This window comes from Chamaea fasciata, unplaced genomic scaffold, assembly GCF_029207755.1.
Source record: "Chamaea fasciata isolate MVZ Bird 193981 ecotype frontalis unplaced genomic scaffold, bChaFas1.0.hap1 SCAF_9, whole genome shotgun sequence".
Taxonomy (NCBI): Eukaryota; Metazoa; Chordata; class Aves; order Passeriformes; family Sylviidae; genus Chamaea; species Chamaea fasciata.
This window is the reverse complement of record NW_027094094.1, coordinates 7,365,738-7,384,141: the sequence shown is the minus strand read 5'-3', so window position 1 is coordinate 7,384,141 and position 18,404 is coordinate 7,365,738. Positions and strand designations below refer to the sequence as shown.

Below are 18,404 nucleotides of genomic sequence, written 5' to 3'. Positions count from 1 at the left end.
TAGTTTATGTTTAAAAGTTGTTAAGCTCACAGATAACTTTTCTTTTTTGCTATCATCTTGTCTGTTGCTTAGGAAATATCTTACATATCTGTATGTAGTTACTCATAGGCTGTGTGAGTAATCCTACTGAAGTCAAAGGAGCTATTCATAGGACCAGAATCTCAACCTGTTATATTTCTCAGGCTCTTCTGAAATCAATAGAGCTATGACTGCTTATTTCAACTGTGGATGTAGTTTTCCTGAGAATAACTGGGGCATTTATTTTAGGCTGACGTTTTCTGCATTCTCTCCAACCTAAAATTTAGGTTCCTCTCTGAATGAACCTTTCAAGCAATATGCCTGGTTAGCTGACACTAGATCTTCTCTCAGGACTCCCTCTGCAGTCAGTATAAAAGGCACTTCCAAATGACAATTTATCCTGCCCAATTTTCACAGTGTTCACTTTTTATGCTCTGATACTTGTGGGGACCTGACTTCCTGTTAACAATACAGATAACCCATTGAGTCAAATCTCCTATATTGAGAGATATTCTTCGCTTTCTTTGCTTTAGTTTTGTAAAATTGCGGTTGTATTTATAATACTGTCATCGCATAAAAGTAAGCATCTGATTAATTCTTACATTAGTAATGCTCACAACATGTTTGTTCTCTGTACAGAGAAGTATTAGATAGTGCCAGTGACAGACTCAATATTATATTGAAAAATTTATGTTGGGGAGTGAATTAAGCAAAACTGATACAAAGTATTTGTGAAAGCTTGCTGACAGATCTGTTTTTTCACTCCACAAAAATTCAGAAGGTAAAGAAGATCGCAGACAACAACAGATTTAAAATTAAAATTTTGAGCTCTTTATTAAAAAAAATAAATTAGGGAAAAGAAACTAAGTAGGTGTTTTAATTATATGTACTTATGACCAGCAGAAGAAAATTGTTCACTTTTCTTAACCTAATAACCAAAGTTCCTTCTTACATTTGCATAGTGGAGTTAGCTTGAAGATTCCCATAAGGCAATAATCAAAATAAATTAGTTTGATTATATGGGATTCCTGGGATATGCATAGAAAAGAAGCATGGATGTAGTTTTTACTGCTGATAACAGTACTTTTAAATTAATAGTTGTGATATTTTGTGCAGTAGAATTTATTATCAAAGTTGGGCTTTCTAAACATGAACATAAAATGCTTCTCGAGATAATGCTAATTTTTAATGGCGATATTAAGTCCTGCTCTCTGGTTAACTCTTGCAAGCTAACAGGAAGGTAAAATTCAGGTTATTTTAGAGAAAGAGGGAACTGGCCCAAATGAAAAAGACTGCCTGAGGCAAGTGGCCACTTGGCAGAGCCTGAGGGTGCTTTGAGCTACATGGCCTGAGAGTTTTCCATGGGACTGGTTGTAAACATAAGAGCATTAGCAGAATTTTTAGCAAACTACCTGTCAGCAAAAAGCAGCAGACAATGAGAAAGTCAGTCCTTAGTGGGACTCTTGGAAGATGCCAGATGACTTCTTTAGAATTTATGACAAGAAAAGTAATTTGAATTGGTTTCCACAGTGCTAAAGGAATGAGGATGGTGGATGTGTTCTTTGTAAATAAAGAGGATTGCACCAAAATAGATGATTAATTTCTGTCTCCTAGCACAAAAACAAAAGAGCAGGTGTGGAATATTGGCCCAAAGTGGTGAAACTCTTTTTTGTTTGTATTTCCTCTGTCTTTGCAGCAATGTCATTTTTGTCCCCTATTCAAACACAAACAAACCTTCTGTTTCTCAAAGTCCTGTAACAAAAGAGTGAATTTAGCTGCAAACAACAGAAGTGTTGCAAGAACTCTGATATGAAGAAAGAATGAAAAGGTTTGACAATTTACAGTAAGAGGTCTTCAAGAGAAAAATGCAGATACTCCTCTGTAGATACTCCACAGCTTTTCTCAGAGATTCCAGAAATTTTAGTTGCACTGAATTTGACATAGGTGAGTCACCTGCAATGGGAGAAGCCTAAAAGAAACGAAGTCTGAACTGTCCTTCCTGCAAAGACCAGGGAAATAACTCCAAATCCAAGCCTGGAAGACATAGTTCCTCTCGATTACTCTGCTCTTCCTTTCTACCTGAAGTTTTGTTTATTTACAGTTGAGTGCTAATCATGTATTCTAAAAATTACAGTAAATCATGCAAACAATAATTTTTATTGCTCGTAGTTTATGGAACATTTGCTGCTGCTTCCACAAACATCCATTTCCTAGCAAATATGAGATTTTTTTTTCAGAGCTGATTTTTAGGTAGATTTATGTATGTGTGCAATTGAGTAGCAGTAAGGTGGGATTCATATCATTCCTGAATCTCTTCCAAAGTGTTTGCATTTCACTTTGCTCAGTATGGAGGATAATACCTGCCTTCTAAAATAAGCACATCGACCTTTTTTATCTCTTAAAGTTAGTGTTGATAATATACAGAATACTTGTTTCTTTCTTTGAAAAAGTTTTGAAGGCACTGAAGTTTCGCTGATGTGGGTGCCCCCCTGCTGAAGATAGAGCTTTAATAATCAATGCAAAGCAGATGCAAAGATCAATGCAGCTGGAAATTAAATAACTTCACCAACCTATTTTTTCGGCGCCTGCACTATTAATTGGTTTACTCTGTCAGCAGAATGTGTTCACTGCTGTGAGTGTCAGTGTTGTTGCAATCAACAAATTCTGTGGGGGACTTCTCTACTCTCTGTACATATTTGTAGACAGAAACGTTTCTTGGGGTCATCCCTCTTGAGCAAACACTGGCTGTACAGTTCATCTGGGCACCTTCAAGGCTTCTTCCCCTTCTCTGGATAGAAGGAAATAACAGCAGGATCATGGTGACAGAATTTGCATAGTATACTTCTTTCTGGAGGAACCTGCCAACACCTGTGAAAGGTTAGGTTGGAAAAAAAGCGCCAGCAACCACCGCCCCCCCTCAAAAAAAACCCCAAATAACTAAACCCAAAAATCACACAATCAAATAGAACTTAAAAAAAACCTCCCATGGGTATATGACACAGCCTATAAAAAAGGTAGAGTAGTTCTTCTTTTTCAAGCATCTAATAATGCAATGTTTATTCTTCCTGGAGCTATATCTTTTATTGCTCCAGCAGTTCACAAACAATAGTTGAGAGTTAGTGTGACCTAATATAAACCAAGCTCATTACATTATTTTCAACAGATAATTAATAATTAACATATAACCTTTGGCTTTCCTTTTATCTTCAAGTATTGACAGAAGTCACATAAAAACATACTATGTGTGGAAAAAATGCTTTGAAATGCAAAACTTAATTAAAATTAATGTAATGTTATTTTAGTAGAGTTGTATAGTACCAAAAGTACTATAGGGAATATGAATGTTTGAACAGATGATTATTTTTATCCATGCCATTCAATTTTTACACTAGTAAATTTTGGAAAACAGAATATCATTTGATATTTTGTTTGGGATTCATTGGGTTGAGTGCACCATGGTAGTTAAATTGTGACATCAGTAAATTAGCTCAGACTGCTTTGGCAGTCAATTGACCCACCTGCAATTAGCAAAACTAAACCACAATGAATCCTGTAGCTTGAGCTTGTTATGTTTTTTTTTCTCCTTCACATACATTTTGAAAATCCCAGTGATTAGACTTATCAAAGACTTAAATGGCTGTTACTTCTTAGCCTTTTATATATGTGCAGCCATGGTCAGAAGTACAAAGGGAGGCAGGGAAATACAATATCCCAGCTGAGGGAAGTTTGGGTTTGGAAGTCAGTCCTTTCCTCTCTGGTGTTGCAGGTGCCTTTTTGCAAATTGCTTCACTGCCTGGGCCATGAGTTCCCCACCTGTAGCACACAAAATTTGTACAGGTTGTGGTGATACACTGTTCGTTAAAGATTCTTCTGGTATTAATTGGGGGAGTCTACTTTGATGACTGTTTTGCTTTATTCTGCAATAACCCTTTGTCCCTAGGCAATTTGTTTAGGTTTCTGTTCATTTAGGCAGGAAAAGGAGGGAAATGGACACTAAACCTTTTTCCTAATTTTTCCTGGGCGAAGAGATACAAACATTTGAAGTAATGTGTTACTTTAACGTGTTATATTTCATACATATCTCAGTATTATTTGCTAAAATACGTTATGAAAGTATGAAATATTTTGTATGTGTTTAATTTTCATCTTAATTAAAATCAATCACCCATTTCTTAGGGTTTTATGCTTTCTGAATATGTTAATAATGCACAGTACTGATTCTAAACTGTTTTTTTGCCTACCACAATAATTTTTTGGCTTCACAAAATTAAGGAATAATATTTCCAGAGCATTGGGAACGTGCATGTTACAAAAATACTGTATTCCTGAGTGTGTGACCCACGTGCAAACTTCAGGCACACCACATTTCGACTTAATACCTTGACAGTGTCCAGTAATAATCTTCAGTGTTGTATAATATATGAAATAAATTACATATATTAAATATTCCAGTGTAATACAATGAACTTGTCCCTTTCCACATTCACATGGAAAGCAAGACCACGTTGTTGATGTTGTTAATGACTAAATCACCCATGCACAAAATGTCCACCTCTGATTAGAGTTTCCAGTGTGCTGTCAGCTTAAGGAAAATGATGAACATAAATCATCTCAGTGGAAAGGGAGGAAAAGAGGAGCCAGAGAATTAGTCAGTGGGTTCCCAGAAACATCCATCAACAAAAACTGAGCATGTTTGTAAGCATGTATGAAAAAAAAAAAAAAAAAGATTAAAAGCCTAGTTGTTTTCTTCATTAACCAAATCACACAAAAAGAATAAGCTTTTCCTCCCAAGGCAGGACAAAATTTTTTTTGAATGGAGGAGAAAACACCTGGTGCTTGTACAGTTGGCCATTACAAAGACTATAAAAAGTCTATCACAGGATACTTTAATAGGGAAGGCAAGGAAGCATTGTCATGATTACACAGCTGTGGAGTAGGTGCAAAACTGGTCAAAACCCCATAATCAGATGTTCATTATCAGTGAACTGAGGGATTAACTGTGTGTGGACTGTAGTTATCTGCATTAGCCCCTTCAAAGCTCTGTCCTAGCTCCAGAACTCATCAGTGTTTTTTAATGACTAAGTCGTGCAATTGGAGATTACATCTATTACATTTGCATGCGAGGAGCTGGGTCAGGAGTGTGTTGCAAGCAGGATCAGGCTTCAAAACAACCTTTAGAAATGGGAGGCAATATCCATACTGGTGAAAGCCAGTTTTGGCCTGGGAAAAACAATCATCTTCACAGAAACAGCACAAAGGAAAAAGCTGACTGTGCTACAATTCCTCAGAGCTGGTCAATGGCTTAGAAAGGTTCACAAGCTAAATAGAAGTCAACAGCAATCTAGTTACAAAAAAAATGAATATATTTCTGGCTTGCACATGTAACTCTAAACCATCTAATTCTCGACCTTTACTTAGTATGGCCTTAGCTGGACATCATGGACAGTTTAGACACAACAGTTCAAAAAGTCTGTGGAACATTTGGAAATGTTCAGAGGAGAGAATTGTCTGTTTATAGTTGCATAGCATAAAAGACCATGGAGAGATGTGAGAACAGCCTTGAAGATGGGGAATGGAATAACTCATTTATCTGAATCTGTTATAGAAAGGATGAGAAGTGCCCATGTTTCAGCAAAGAACATTCAGGTGATAGAATGAAAATTTATAAATTATAATGGTATTAGTAGCGCAATTTTGCAGTAGATAATCTCTGACATTCCAGACACTTTGTCAGTGGAAGCCTTTAGGAGTGGGGTGGGCAAATACAGGACAGAGATTAGAAGACCTTTGTAGGGTGGTGGGGAGTCCCTTGGCAGTCTCTGTAGGTCTCTTTTAACCTTATGATCTTATGTTTTAAAAAACCCACTGGAAGTCAGAGTATTTTGTACATACCAGGAGCGTTTTGTTTGCTATAGAATCACCAAATGGGTTTGGGAGGGATCTCTAAAGATCATCTAGTTCAGCTACTGTTGCCATGGGCAGGGACAACTTCCAGTAGAGCAGGGTGCTCCAAGCCCTGTCCAGCTTGGCCTTGAGCACTTCCAGGGATGAGGCATCCAGAACTTCTCATCCAGAACTTCTCTTAAGACTACAGGATATGATACTGCAGCACCAAAAATCCGTAGTCGTGCACGAATAGCACCTGCACTTCCTCATTAAAGGCTATTTTAAAATCTACATTAATTTGATATTTATACTTTCATTGCAAAACTGTGTCCCAAATGGCCATAAAGGCAAGTAATTATCCAGACATTCCGTAGGTTTTTTTGCATTAAAAAGGCTTTTAAGGAGCAGCTTTCTTCTTTACAAGTCTCATATGCATAAATGCAGCCTTTGAAGTTTTTGATGTCATGTACCATGGTTAAACTTTACAAAATTTCAGACACTAGAAAATTAGGGTTAAAAATAGCCCCTTACCTTTCATGCCATTTAAGTTCATCTCCATGATGTCCATCCAAGTGACTGAGTCACCCTGTGGATTGATTTTTTTTTTTTCATTTTTGACTTTTCATTTCATGATTTAGGCTGGATTATTTGTTCTGCACCTGACATTCCTTTCATTGTGCAATTCTACTGATTTTCCTTGTACAAGCAACAGGCAGGGCAAGACAGCTTATTTGAGTTTAAAATTGAAAACCACACATAGATGAGAAATTGAGCAAGTTTTGTGTTGTTTTGCTTGGGTTTTTGTTTGTTTTGGTTTTTTGTTTGTTTGTTTCTTTGTCATACATAATTTTCCAGTTATTCCGATTTCCCTTTAACTGAACCAGTCTCACCAGGATTTTAAAATACGCATTTTTGCAACAGTACTGTTAAGCACATATGCAGAATTCTTATGAAAGGTAGCTGCTGCATGCCTGTGAGTCATTCTTCTTGCTTGCCTGTTTGCTATGACAGATGATATCTATCCTACAGATGAAAACACATTATATTTTCACTAGTTTCAGAATGCCTTGTTCTGACATGAGGCTGCCATAATTTAAACATGCTTTCTTCCCTTATATAATGACCAATTTACATATAACCTTTGGCTTTTCTTTTATCTTGAATCATTGATAGAAAATTTGCACAAAATCATACAATTTGAGCAAAAAACCTCTCCGATGCAAATTCTAATTAAAATTAATATTGTGGTCATTAATTTAGGACATTTGGGTTCCTGAAATACAGTGTTTGGGATGTCACCAGTATTTGAATATGCTATTAGTTTTTCCATGTTGTTTCTTCCTAAAAAATGGTTCAGGGTAAAATATTTGAATTGAGCACAATGTGATGCAAAAGCTAAATCCTAACTTTATTTAATTGCTTTAAATTTTTTTATCAATTGGAATGCATGTAAATGGCAAATGAATAAAACACCTACAATTGGCTTTTCTCCCCTCCCTTTTTTTTTTTTTTTTTTTTTTTTTTTTTGTATATCTACTCACAAAGCGGCTATTAACTGGAAACAATACTATGGTATAGAAGCTATTACCAAACATTTTTTTGACAAAGATATTTCTCTTCAGGCTGAAGAAATCTCACTTTTAGTGAAAGGTAAGCAGCTTCATTTAGATTAAACTTTTTTTTTTTTGGGGGGGAAGGAGCAAGTAAATACATATTTCTGACATAAAGAAATAAGGTGATTTAGCTGGATTGCAAGCAAAATAGGATATGAAGAAATATAGTCTATCATCTCAGCAGTAAATAGGTTTTTCCAATAGTTGATACAGTCAAAAAGTCCCTGTCAACCCACATAAAATTCACATTCATAGCTAAGACTTACTTAGGAGAGTTTATATACCTCTATTTTGCTAGCATCCTGCTCAGGTCAGACTGACATTATTTTGAAAAGTTTCTGCTATCTTTGAGAGATCTTCCTCTAATCCATATATTTTGCAGATGCTATTTCTGCTACCAAGCTGAGCTTTGTATTTTCTTTTTCGTTGCGTCCCAATTCTTACACTCTGTAAGTGCCCATTTACTACTCAATCCTACAGCATCCCAGTACACTGATTCATAGTTTATGGGTCTCCTTACTCCAAGGGAAGGGAAATATTGTTGTTTTGTTTTGGTTTTTTTTTTTTTTGGGGGGGGGTGGGTTTAAATTATTTTCTTTTCCTGTTTGATTCTTACCAACATGAGCTGCAGGATATATATATGTCTAAAACTCCTGGCTTTGTTTTTTCTCCCCATAATGGAGGGAGGCCTCAGGCAAGCAGCTGTCATGCAGCACTTTCATACTGCTTGCTCAGTGTCCTCCAGGTGGGAAAGAAGTGTAAGTGTTTACAAAATGATTCTCTGATCTGAGATTCAGCTTCTTGTAGGCTTAGTCCCCCAGTGGGACTTGGCCCTCTGTTATCAGTCTTGGAAGCACTGAATTTCAAAAGCAGCATTCACTGGACTGCTCTGCACCAATTGAAGTAGGTACTTGACAATGAAGTCTGTCAAAGACATGTTATTGGTGTTTCTAGGGAGTCAGTTGGGGTTTTTTTCCATTTCATGTGAAAAACATTGACTTGTTCACACATTTGTTTCTGTATAAAAACTTTTGCCCAATTTACTCAGGGCAGTATTTTCCCAAGAGCTGATGTTAAAAGTTAGTTTTACCTACTCATCAGTGCCCTCACATTGCAGTAAATATTTTCAGAATATAGGTAAACAGTCACTGAACAAACATTAGTTATTGTCAGTGAGTTCTGTCTTGTGGGATGAGCCTGTAACATCACAAACAGAAAGCATGTGCCTTTCTCTAGGTCACTGTAATACCATAGCCCAAATGGGTAACAGCGAAATGAGGAACATGCAGGCATAACTTCCTACATTTAATGCTTTTTCTGCATGTTCCAGGAGGCAGAGTAAAATTTGAAATAGATAAAATTGCAAGAAGGGGAATCCTATGGCAGCCGTTACTGGATTTCTCATTGATTTAGTGGGGTTAAAACTTGGCTCTTTACAATTATTTGAGCTGCTCTGACCTAGATAGTGTTGTGTCCCATCAGTAAATTGTATAAAAAACTTCCAGCATTTGAAAAACATTGAGATCCACATGTGCAGCAATACAGTTGAGTGTGCACTGTGACTTCATCTTGCAGCTGTTCTGTACCTGCCTCTGCTGTGCTTTGCATCAGGTGGGTGTGATTGCTTTGAAGAATCCACCACAGTCTGTAGTTCACATCATTCACAAATATTTAAGCAGGGAAAAAACCCCAACAATCTAAAAATAAAAGAATTTTTTTGGAGGGCGAAAAGCTATATTTTTAATCATCTTTTGTTTATGATTGTCTTTGATTTTCACACCTCAAAGTGCCATAAAATCAGCTTTTGATCTTCATACATTCTTAAAACAATCTAGCAATTAAGTGAACAAAGGGAAAAGGTAGGAAAGTAAAATTGTTTATGAAAGATAGTGAATCAAATTTTAAGTAGGCCTTTTTTGTCTGATTAAATTAGAGTAATGTTTTAGCTCAACAAAATTACACAGTGACACCTCCCCTCCTTCCCCCTCCCCATGCTCACATTAAACTTTGTCAAGTGGTGCTTATGTGCTTTTGATAATAATGAACAAAGTTCTGAAGTTCTGGAGAGTTTCATTCCCATTTGAGCTGTTGAGCATATTTAATGCCTCTCATTAACGTACTTTACAGTTTCTTCTTCCAGATAAATGTTTGTTGAATCCAAAGTGAAGGTGCCTTTGATGTTGAATGGCTGCTTGTGTGTGATAACAAGGGAGTAACTCGTGCAAATTCGAGTCCAGTCGTGTCTTGCAGCAGGTCATTGTTCTGTGTGTGTGAGGCCAGCATACTTAGTGCCAGTCCCTGAAGAGATTCTGTGGCTTTTTACACTGGGACCCACTGGTTAGATAAGAGAAAAAAAATACATCTTCCTGATGTCTTAGGGAGTTTGGAATCATAATTCTATTCAAAATGGAAACTCATCCTTAATGGAGCGGGGCTCTGTTTGGTTTTTATCTTTTAATGGAAAGAACATAATGCCAAAACCCCAGGTTTTTTAAAGAATGGCACATGTCTTTCTATCATATTGGTATGAAATGTCATTGTCCCAGAAGAAATATTTCTCTATAAAATACTGCTTTATTTGTATCATCATGCTGTAAGAACACTACTTTCATGTTTAGCTGTAATTCAGTTCTCCTTACTGTTTTGTTACACAAGTATTCAAATGCACTCTCTATCTGCCACTTCTCCAGAAAGCTTCCAGAAGAAAAGATTAGCTATGACAAAGCTCTTCCACAAGGAGCCTCTCCAAGAAAATGATGAATTTGTACAGCTGTATTCATTTTCTTATACTGTTGGTCTCAGAAATATGGGAAGAGGTTCTAATAAGCATATTTCATTAATCTTATATCTTTCTTTCCTCGTCCTCCTGATTTTGATTGTATAGCTGTTATCTTTGATTTTTCCCCTGTTCCCATTCCCTCTCCCATCAGATACATCTGTTTCTCCTTTCTGTTATTCATCATTAGTTATCTTTTCTATTTTGCTACTACTTGAATATGCTCTTACGAAACACATCTCAGCTGTGTTGTGTTTTTGTTAAAATTGGCACTTCTAAAAGGCCTCTGCCTTTTGGCTGTTATGCTTGAACTCAATTGTCAAAATGATTTCTCCAGATTGATGACTCTTTAGAGAAAGCACTGCCTTTGCCTGAGTGCATTGCTGGTACACAATAATCATGAAAGATTAAACTGCTTCTTGACTGTCAAAATCACCATACAAAAGGTTTAAGAGGACGAAAGGGACGGTGCAACTTGGTGTAATGAAGAAGAGAGGACGCAGCAGCACAATATTATTGGCTTCTGCCAGAAGAGCACTCGCCTTACTACCCAGGATCAGTGCAGGAAGGGCAGTGGGAAACTGAGGACACTTGACTTTCTTAAATTTGGACTTGGGTACTTCGGGCTCTCCTTACTGACAGGGATCAAAATAAGGGTTGAATATGACCACAAAGAATGGTATTTCCACGCTTCCTTCATGCTACACAGTTGGGCAAGCCATGGTTTATTATCCACTCAAAGGGAGGGAAGTTCCAGTAGAAAGAGATTTACATCATGTGGGTGTGAAACTCTTATTTTATTACTGGTATGAATGGCTTAAAAACACATACTATCAAAAAAGGCACCAGCCATGAAGTATTTGTCAGTGCATTGGTAGAGAATTATACCTGTAATTCTCCAGAAACAGCCCTTTTGCTGGAAGCTTTTGGAATAAAAGAAATAACTATTCAGATCCCCAGATGCTTATTCACATCTGACTTTTTTTTTTTTTTTTAATTTAAAAATATCTACAAGCTGCATTTTATTAATGCTTTTAATTTTAAAAGTTGTCTCCTCATTAGAGGTACACATACAGTGGAATGTGAAGCAAAGCAGAAATTGAAGAAGAAAACTGTAATACATGGCTTAAATAAGAAAACACCAAGTTGCAGCTTATTAAAATGAATTTCAGTAATAGCTAGCAGGATTGTTTCTTTCAAGTCAATGCATTTTCTGGAGGAATACAGGTGAATTGGAGAATGCAGAAAACTCTCATCCCATCATTTTGTTTGATGTTAGGGGTGAATTTATAGTTTGTTCCCTACATACTCTTCCCACTATTATTTGCCTCTGCAGCTTAAGCCACTTGAATGTATAACTGTATCTGCCACTGCTGTGTCTCAGTGTCTGTCCTACACACAGAAAGTGTCTGTGTGCAAAAGCAGGGGGCAGCTGGGGCTGGCAGGAGGCTTGCATTGCTCTCTGGAGTAGCAGGTCTTTGCACTGAGGTCTGAAATTTGATTTAGATACCTAAAATTCCCATAGGGATTCCCCTATGAATGAGAGCAATATGTGATGCAAATTCCTCACTGTAACTGCTTACCCTTGTATCTCTGTATATGCACTTATGGCTATGCCATAGGCTGAAAAGCACCCCTGAATGTCTGAAAAAAATACCAATAAACACCCATGACCTTCAGCTTGTGTCCCCGTGGGAGAAGCCCCTTAAATTTGGGGTTTGGGGAGATTCCTTGGCTCTGTTAATTGACATGGTGGATGAACTGCAGTGTTCACTCTTTTACACCCTCACCCATAAAACTTGCCCTGTTCCATAGGTTCATTTGCTTTTCTTGGAAGATATATTAATATCCCAACCTAGGCTGCATCCTGAATTTAATATAGAGTTTGATTCCATTTCGCTGCATATTGTATCCAATAAATGTTCAATAGCTTGGGAGAGAGTCAGCTCCCCTTTCAAATTAGATTTTAAACTTGCCATTTGCTACTTTAACTCTATTAATATTTTTTCATCTTTTGTATGTTTTCTTATCCTTTTAAAATGAATTTTGGGAGTGCAAGTCTGAAACCCAACTTCATGTCAGGGGAGTAAGCTCTGTGGCAAATTCTGCCACTGCAGAATAGTTTTATTCAACAGTAGAACTAAAAATATCTGAATAGTGTTCATAGGTATATAGTTTCATTTTACATCTCTAACCATACGCACTCTCCATATTTTATGTAATTAGTATGATTTATATGTTAAATTTCATTGTAGATTCAACAGAGAAATGAGCACTGATCCTGTTTTAAGTGAAGATTTTTTTTTGTATCTTTGTGAACTTTTATTTGGCAATTCAGAGGCTTGGAACATTTCTACAATGCACCTTGAAAATCTATTTTTGTTTTTTCATAGGATGGCTTTTTAGAAGTGCAAATGGAAGTTTCTAGTGCAGCAGGCATTTTAATACCTGAAGCAATATTTTGTGCTGTTCTCAATTGCTTTTGGCAGGCATTTGTTCTGATTTTAAAACATTAGAATGAAATTATGCATATTTATCAGATATTTTGAGACTTTTTGATGTTTTGAGGTTCTAAGACTTTATGTTCAGTGTTAATTGGTGTTTTTCTTTCAGTGCAGAGAAATAGACTAAACCAGCGTCACATAATATTTTGGATCGTGTCCCTTAAAATTAATAGTTTTGGATACACAAATTTTAAACCTTCAGAAATGGACATCACTGATAAATGAACAGTTGTTTACCCTTAAAATGGGATATATCAAAGGCAGCTAAGATCTTTAGCGACAGTTCCCAGTGAATTTGGTTCGCACACAGTGTTCATGTCCCTTTATTCAGTTTTTTTTATCAACTGCCTACAAATGTAGCAAGTTTCTTTGAGGATTTATGTATAGTAATTTGGTCCCAAACTAATTACATTTAATTTATGAAGTCCTGGCAATTTCAGGGAGAGTTGAATCTGCCCTTTTATCTGGAGTGATGTCCTCATCACCTTTCGCATCCATACCGCACATACTTTAGATGGCACCACTGAAAGAGCAGCACACTGACATAATTGCAAATGATTGTGTTATTCATTGTTAGGCAGGATGAAACCTGCTACAGCACTCTGCATGCCTTCATTGAAGTGGAATGAAATGTCATCATCTGGGTTTCATAAAACATACCTTAGTTAAGAGGGGTGGGAATAACAACAATTCTTCCTGATGTAAAAATAGCTTATAGATTTAGGGGTTTTGGGGTGTGGTGGCGGTTTTATTTTTCCTTTCAGGTGGGTAGAAAGGCACAAATGCTTGGTGCCCTTGCTACAAAGTTAACAAAGCATTATATTGCCACTTGGCCATCTGTTGGGATAAAATGGTGGTTATTTTCAATGGTGCTACTTCAATACTTTCCCCACCCCAACTTGTGATTTGCTCTTCAGGCATTGTACAAGGGGGCATTTTTTCCAGTGTACTATAGGTGAAAACTTGCTGAAATTTGTGTGCTTGCGGCTAAATACCACTTTACCTGTTTGCTCATGGAGGGTGGCAGCTCTATTTCATACGTTGTGGAATCCTCATAGAGGCAGCTACCATTTTTTTTTTTTGCTCATTTTTATGTCAAGCAAACCCACACAGTTGTTTTTTCCATGGATCAGATTGTGTTCGCAGGCAGCCAATTCTCTCAGGTGCTCTCTCACCTTTCCTCTGTCCCTCTCCACCTGCCATATGCTAATGTGGCTGTGCCTGTGCTGCTGTTGTTCTTTTAGTGGCCGTAGCAGATACTCAGGTAACCTTACTTGCATCAGAATGACTCTGCAATTTGTTTAATTTTTAATTAGTATTGTCATAACCATGAATAATTGCCTTTCATTTATGCATAGCACATTTCACATGTTTTGAGAATGAACAGCTTGCAGTGCACCTTGTTTTTAGAGACGTATACAGGATAGATACAGGGTATGTCAATTTGTTCTTTAATACTGTTTCAGAGCAGGGAAAAACAAGGATTTTCACTGCAAATCTGGATATCTTGTGCTTGTGTATATATTGCTTTTGCTGTTTTCTATAGTTGTGGCAATCAAAAACACGCTTTAAATATGCAAAAAGTGCAAGATTACAATGAAGATTTTACCAAAGATTATCAAAATTCTGTAAGGAAAGCCAGTGTTTCCTCCTACTACCCACAAAGAGGAAATACTGCAAGTGGCCTGTGCAGGAATTAAATTCACTTTGTTTGCAGTTCTGAGCTCCTTTGTTTTTTGAGGATTATACAAAATGAACATATGTGGACTACTGCTACAGCTTGCATTCTTTGATAAATCCAGACAGGCAGAAGAATGCTGGTGGCAGAAAGTGTAGTAAAAGGGTGTACCTTATGGTTAAAACAAAATCTGCAAATTTTACCACTTTTAAGGAACCACTGTTAGTGAGATTAGAACACAAATTATTGGATGAATGTGCTAAATATCAAATATTAATGCCAAATATACTGGCAATAAATTAAAAGTTTCTGTTGTGTGATTTCCGTGGATTTTCCATAGCATTCAGATGTAGCAGAGAGAGACGCAGAGAGATTTCCATTCATAATTAGGGTCAAAAAGTGGTATTTTACCAGGAAACATCTGATTTGCATTGGAAGGCTTTACCTATGGCAGCAGACTGTTGCAGCTGTCCTGTAGCACAGCGGTGACAGGGGTCAGGCTCTGCCAGCTCGGACCTTGGCTGCTGTGAGCTGGTGTCACTGCACAGCGTGTCAGTGCCGCTCTCCAACTTCAGGGGGCTTCCTGTCACTGAGTGACCAGCTCTGGAATATCACTGCTGAGCTGAGAGAGGAGCTAGGAGCGCTTCAAGGAATGTTGGCTGATGTGTGTCTGCAGAGAACCTTCTCACAAATTTTTGACTAGGGAAACAGAGTGATCTTTCTCTCTCCTCTGTATCCTCATAAAAATTTTAAGCTTTTGATAAATGTCACAGTTACTGGACCAAAATAGCAAAGATTATGAGCTTCAACAAATGTGAGGAAAATAAATGGCTATTTAGAGAACTGAGACCTATTTCTCTCATTGAGGGAGGGACCAAAACACAGCGACATGTGTTGCTTTTGGCAGGAACCAACAAACCACTCTGTGCAGAGATGCAATAACCCATCCCTGACACATCAGGACTCACAAAGAGAGCCCAGGGGAATCTGATAACCTTATGAGTGAAGGAAAATGAAGTGTCAGGGGACAAAACCCACAAATCAAAACTTCATTAAATCTGCTTGAATGTAATTTATGTGTTGCACATTTTATTCTGTCCAAGTAGCAGGATCTTAATCCTGTGGACATTTTGACTTTTGATAGAATAGATATTCCTGAAAGTGTCAAAACAGTCCTTTTTTTTTTTCATATTTTTGAAGTGTGTCTTACCACAGGCATGGCAATGACTAAAGTGTTCATAGGTTTTTCACTTCCAAGAAGTAGGACTTGGAATGAGACAGATTCTTTTGGGTTTTTGTAACAGAGGTACCTTCCATTTGTATGAACAGAAATTCTTAATCTGTTTTTAATGGAAATGCATGCTAATAATTTATTTTTTTTCACAATAGAGACATTATAATCTGGTTTCCTCTGGGGCTTCAGATGCTGTGGGTTGATCCTAGCCTGCATCTCCTTGGTGGTCTGGGTAGTCCTTTGCTGAAAGGCATTGTCAGCATCAAAGCCATCGCAGAGAGTTTATCTTGGTGCTGTGATTTCCTTGCATACATCAAGGTTTTAGGACATCCTCTTGCTTATTCATCTGGGACATCACTTATTTCTCTGAAAGATCAGAAGGAATCTGGAATTAAATCAAACTACTGAGTGAACTGGCATAATATATTTTGGAGACTTTTAAGTTTCTATGTAAATTCCTCAAGATTTATTGTAAAAATATTGTGTAGAACTTATCATTAATTGTACCTGTTCTTTGTCAGTACTCGAGTGATTTGACAGATTTGTCTCTATAAAACTTTTGGACTAAATGTTCTGTTGAATTTTGCTTCCATATAACCTTTTAACAGTAATTCAATAGATTAATTTTCTTTTCTAGCTGAAACACATAACCTACACAAGAAAATATTTGAACAAGATATCTAAAATTATATACAAGCCTTGTAAATAATATATGATTTTGTAATAGGAAGTATGCAAACAGAAAATTATGCCACCTTCAACTCAATTTTACCTCCAGGAATATAAGCACTTTTGAGAAAACATCCAATTTTAACTTAGCTGACTTTCCATGTCACTAGCAAAGAAGCATAGGAAAAAGCCACAGTATTCAAATTTGTGTTAGCAAATATTACTTGCTAAAAAGAGAACAGTAACAACCTTCAGCCCAAAGTAGAGCTGCACATCAAGTGTGAACGTATTCCTACAGTTATCTGACGTCTGAGGCTTAGTGTTGCTGACATCTGGAATATTTCTCAATGTGTTTCTGTAATGTGTTTCTCTCTGTCTCTCTGTTATTGATCACGCATCCATTCGCCATTCAGTCAGATTTTCCTAAACGTTTGGAGCCTCAGTTTTATTCTCTTCTTCTCTCACTGCAGCTATTTTACATTTGTTAAAATTTTCCTCAACAAACAGTGGAAAAGAGTCGAAAGTTCAAGAACAGACAAAAGACAGCAACTACCAAATGGAACTGTTGCACATGGAAAGTGTATCTGTCATGGTTAATATGGATTTAAGGGAGATTAAGTCTGTGCTACTTCTCTATTACCAGATCTTCAAGATAACAGTTAAGCAATATTGGCACAGGTTGACAGAGATGCCTCATATCTGCCTACACAAGTGGTGTAGAGGATAAACAAGCATATTTCAGTCCAGTGGGGGTAGAAAAAGGAAGTGTTACTATTCAATGAACAATTCCTGTCTTTCTGTGTTGTTGGAATATTGACCTCTTTCACTGAGGAATCCTTTCATTGACTTCTGTGGATTTAGATTGTCTTGGGTTTCCTTTGAAGTCAATGTTGTGAGAGACACCCATCTGCCACTGTTAATTTTTTTACTAAAGAGATTGTATAGCGGTTTAGAAAATTTTAGCCCTTTGGTACATCAGTGAAAATTTACATTGTATTCACTTGCTCCTTTAAATTAGTAGCAGCATTAGCCTCCATATCCTAATTATCTGTATCTTAGTACCCACAGTGAGTATACGAAAGACTGCTTATAATGTTTGGAATAATGCCATTTTCTATTTATAGTTTGGTTTATTTCTGTTAGGAAATACTCTCTGTTCTAATGGCGAGTATAATTTACTTCATATATCGCAAGCATGCAAAGTACTCTCATTTAATAAAAGATTGCAAGGTTTTAGTTTGCTTTGCCATGTTTAATTTTAAATTTTCTCAAAGTTTGGGGTAGATTTTGCTTACTCTGCTACTTAGGGTTTTTTTGACATCCCATTGCTGAAATCTCATGGGCCAGATAATCTACAAAAGCCCAGCAGCATAACTACTGTGATAATAAACACATAGATTCCCTAGTCAGATTTTATTTTAAGTTACTGTGACACACTCTGCTCTTGAATAAATGTTTTTATTTAAAATGTGTAATTTGTACTGAAGTGTTTTATAACTGAATCACTGAATAATCAGAAGACAAGGCCCTGAACTAGCAATCGAAAGGTCAGGAGAACATGGTCAATAATTATGTGATCATGCTGGGACTTGGGGCAGCAGGCTTTCTCTGTTGCCACAGTTTATCAGGGTTTTCCCTGCGATGGGCGGAATTGCAGCTGGCACGGGCTGTGTGTTAGATTCCTGTCAGGAAGCCTTAGCAGAGAAACGAGCTCCAAGAATGTGAAACACAGAACACAGGGAGTCAGACCAGATGAGTTCAGCTTGACCATTGTTGGCTTGGAATTGTGGGCTGCAGCACCCTCCAGAACAGCTCTGAATTGCAAAGAGTCCGATTGTTAAATTATTACAATCGTTTACCGCCCCAGGCTGTAAAAATTAAAAAGATCTAAGTGTTTCTTTCAGACTGAGATGCAGAGACTAATTTTACATGAATACATAGCCTAACAAGATTAGCTGGCTTATTCAGGAGTATGAATTGCACTTCTGTTCCTCGTGTTAAACAAGCTTGTATCATCAGAGCCACT

General features: G+C 37.1%; 1 protein-coding gene across 4 annotated transcripts in view; it reads left to right on the top strand.

Annotated features, from left to right (window-relative positions):
- The window catches only part of ATRNL1 (attractin like 1), a 433,474-nt gene that overhangs the window by 237,880 nt on the left and 177,190 nt on the right, over nucleotides 1-18,404 (top strand). The window contains exon 27 of one of the 4 annotated variants that reach the window (XM_066190867.1): nucleotides 1,715-1,852. The exons of the other annotated variants lie outside the window; for them this stretch is intronic. Coding sequence (XP_066046964.1) covers nucleotides 1,715-1,831 — 117 coding nt within the window. The 3' untranslated portion in view covers nucleotides 1,832-1,852. Of the gene's footprint in view, nucleotides 1-1,714; nucleotides 1,853-18,404 lie in introns of those variants that run through there. 4 annotated transcript variants of the gene reach the window in all.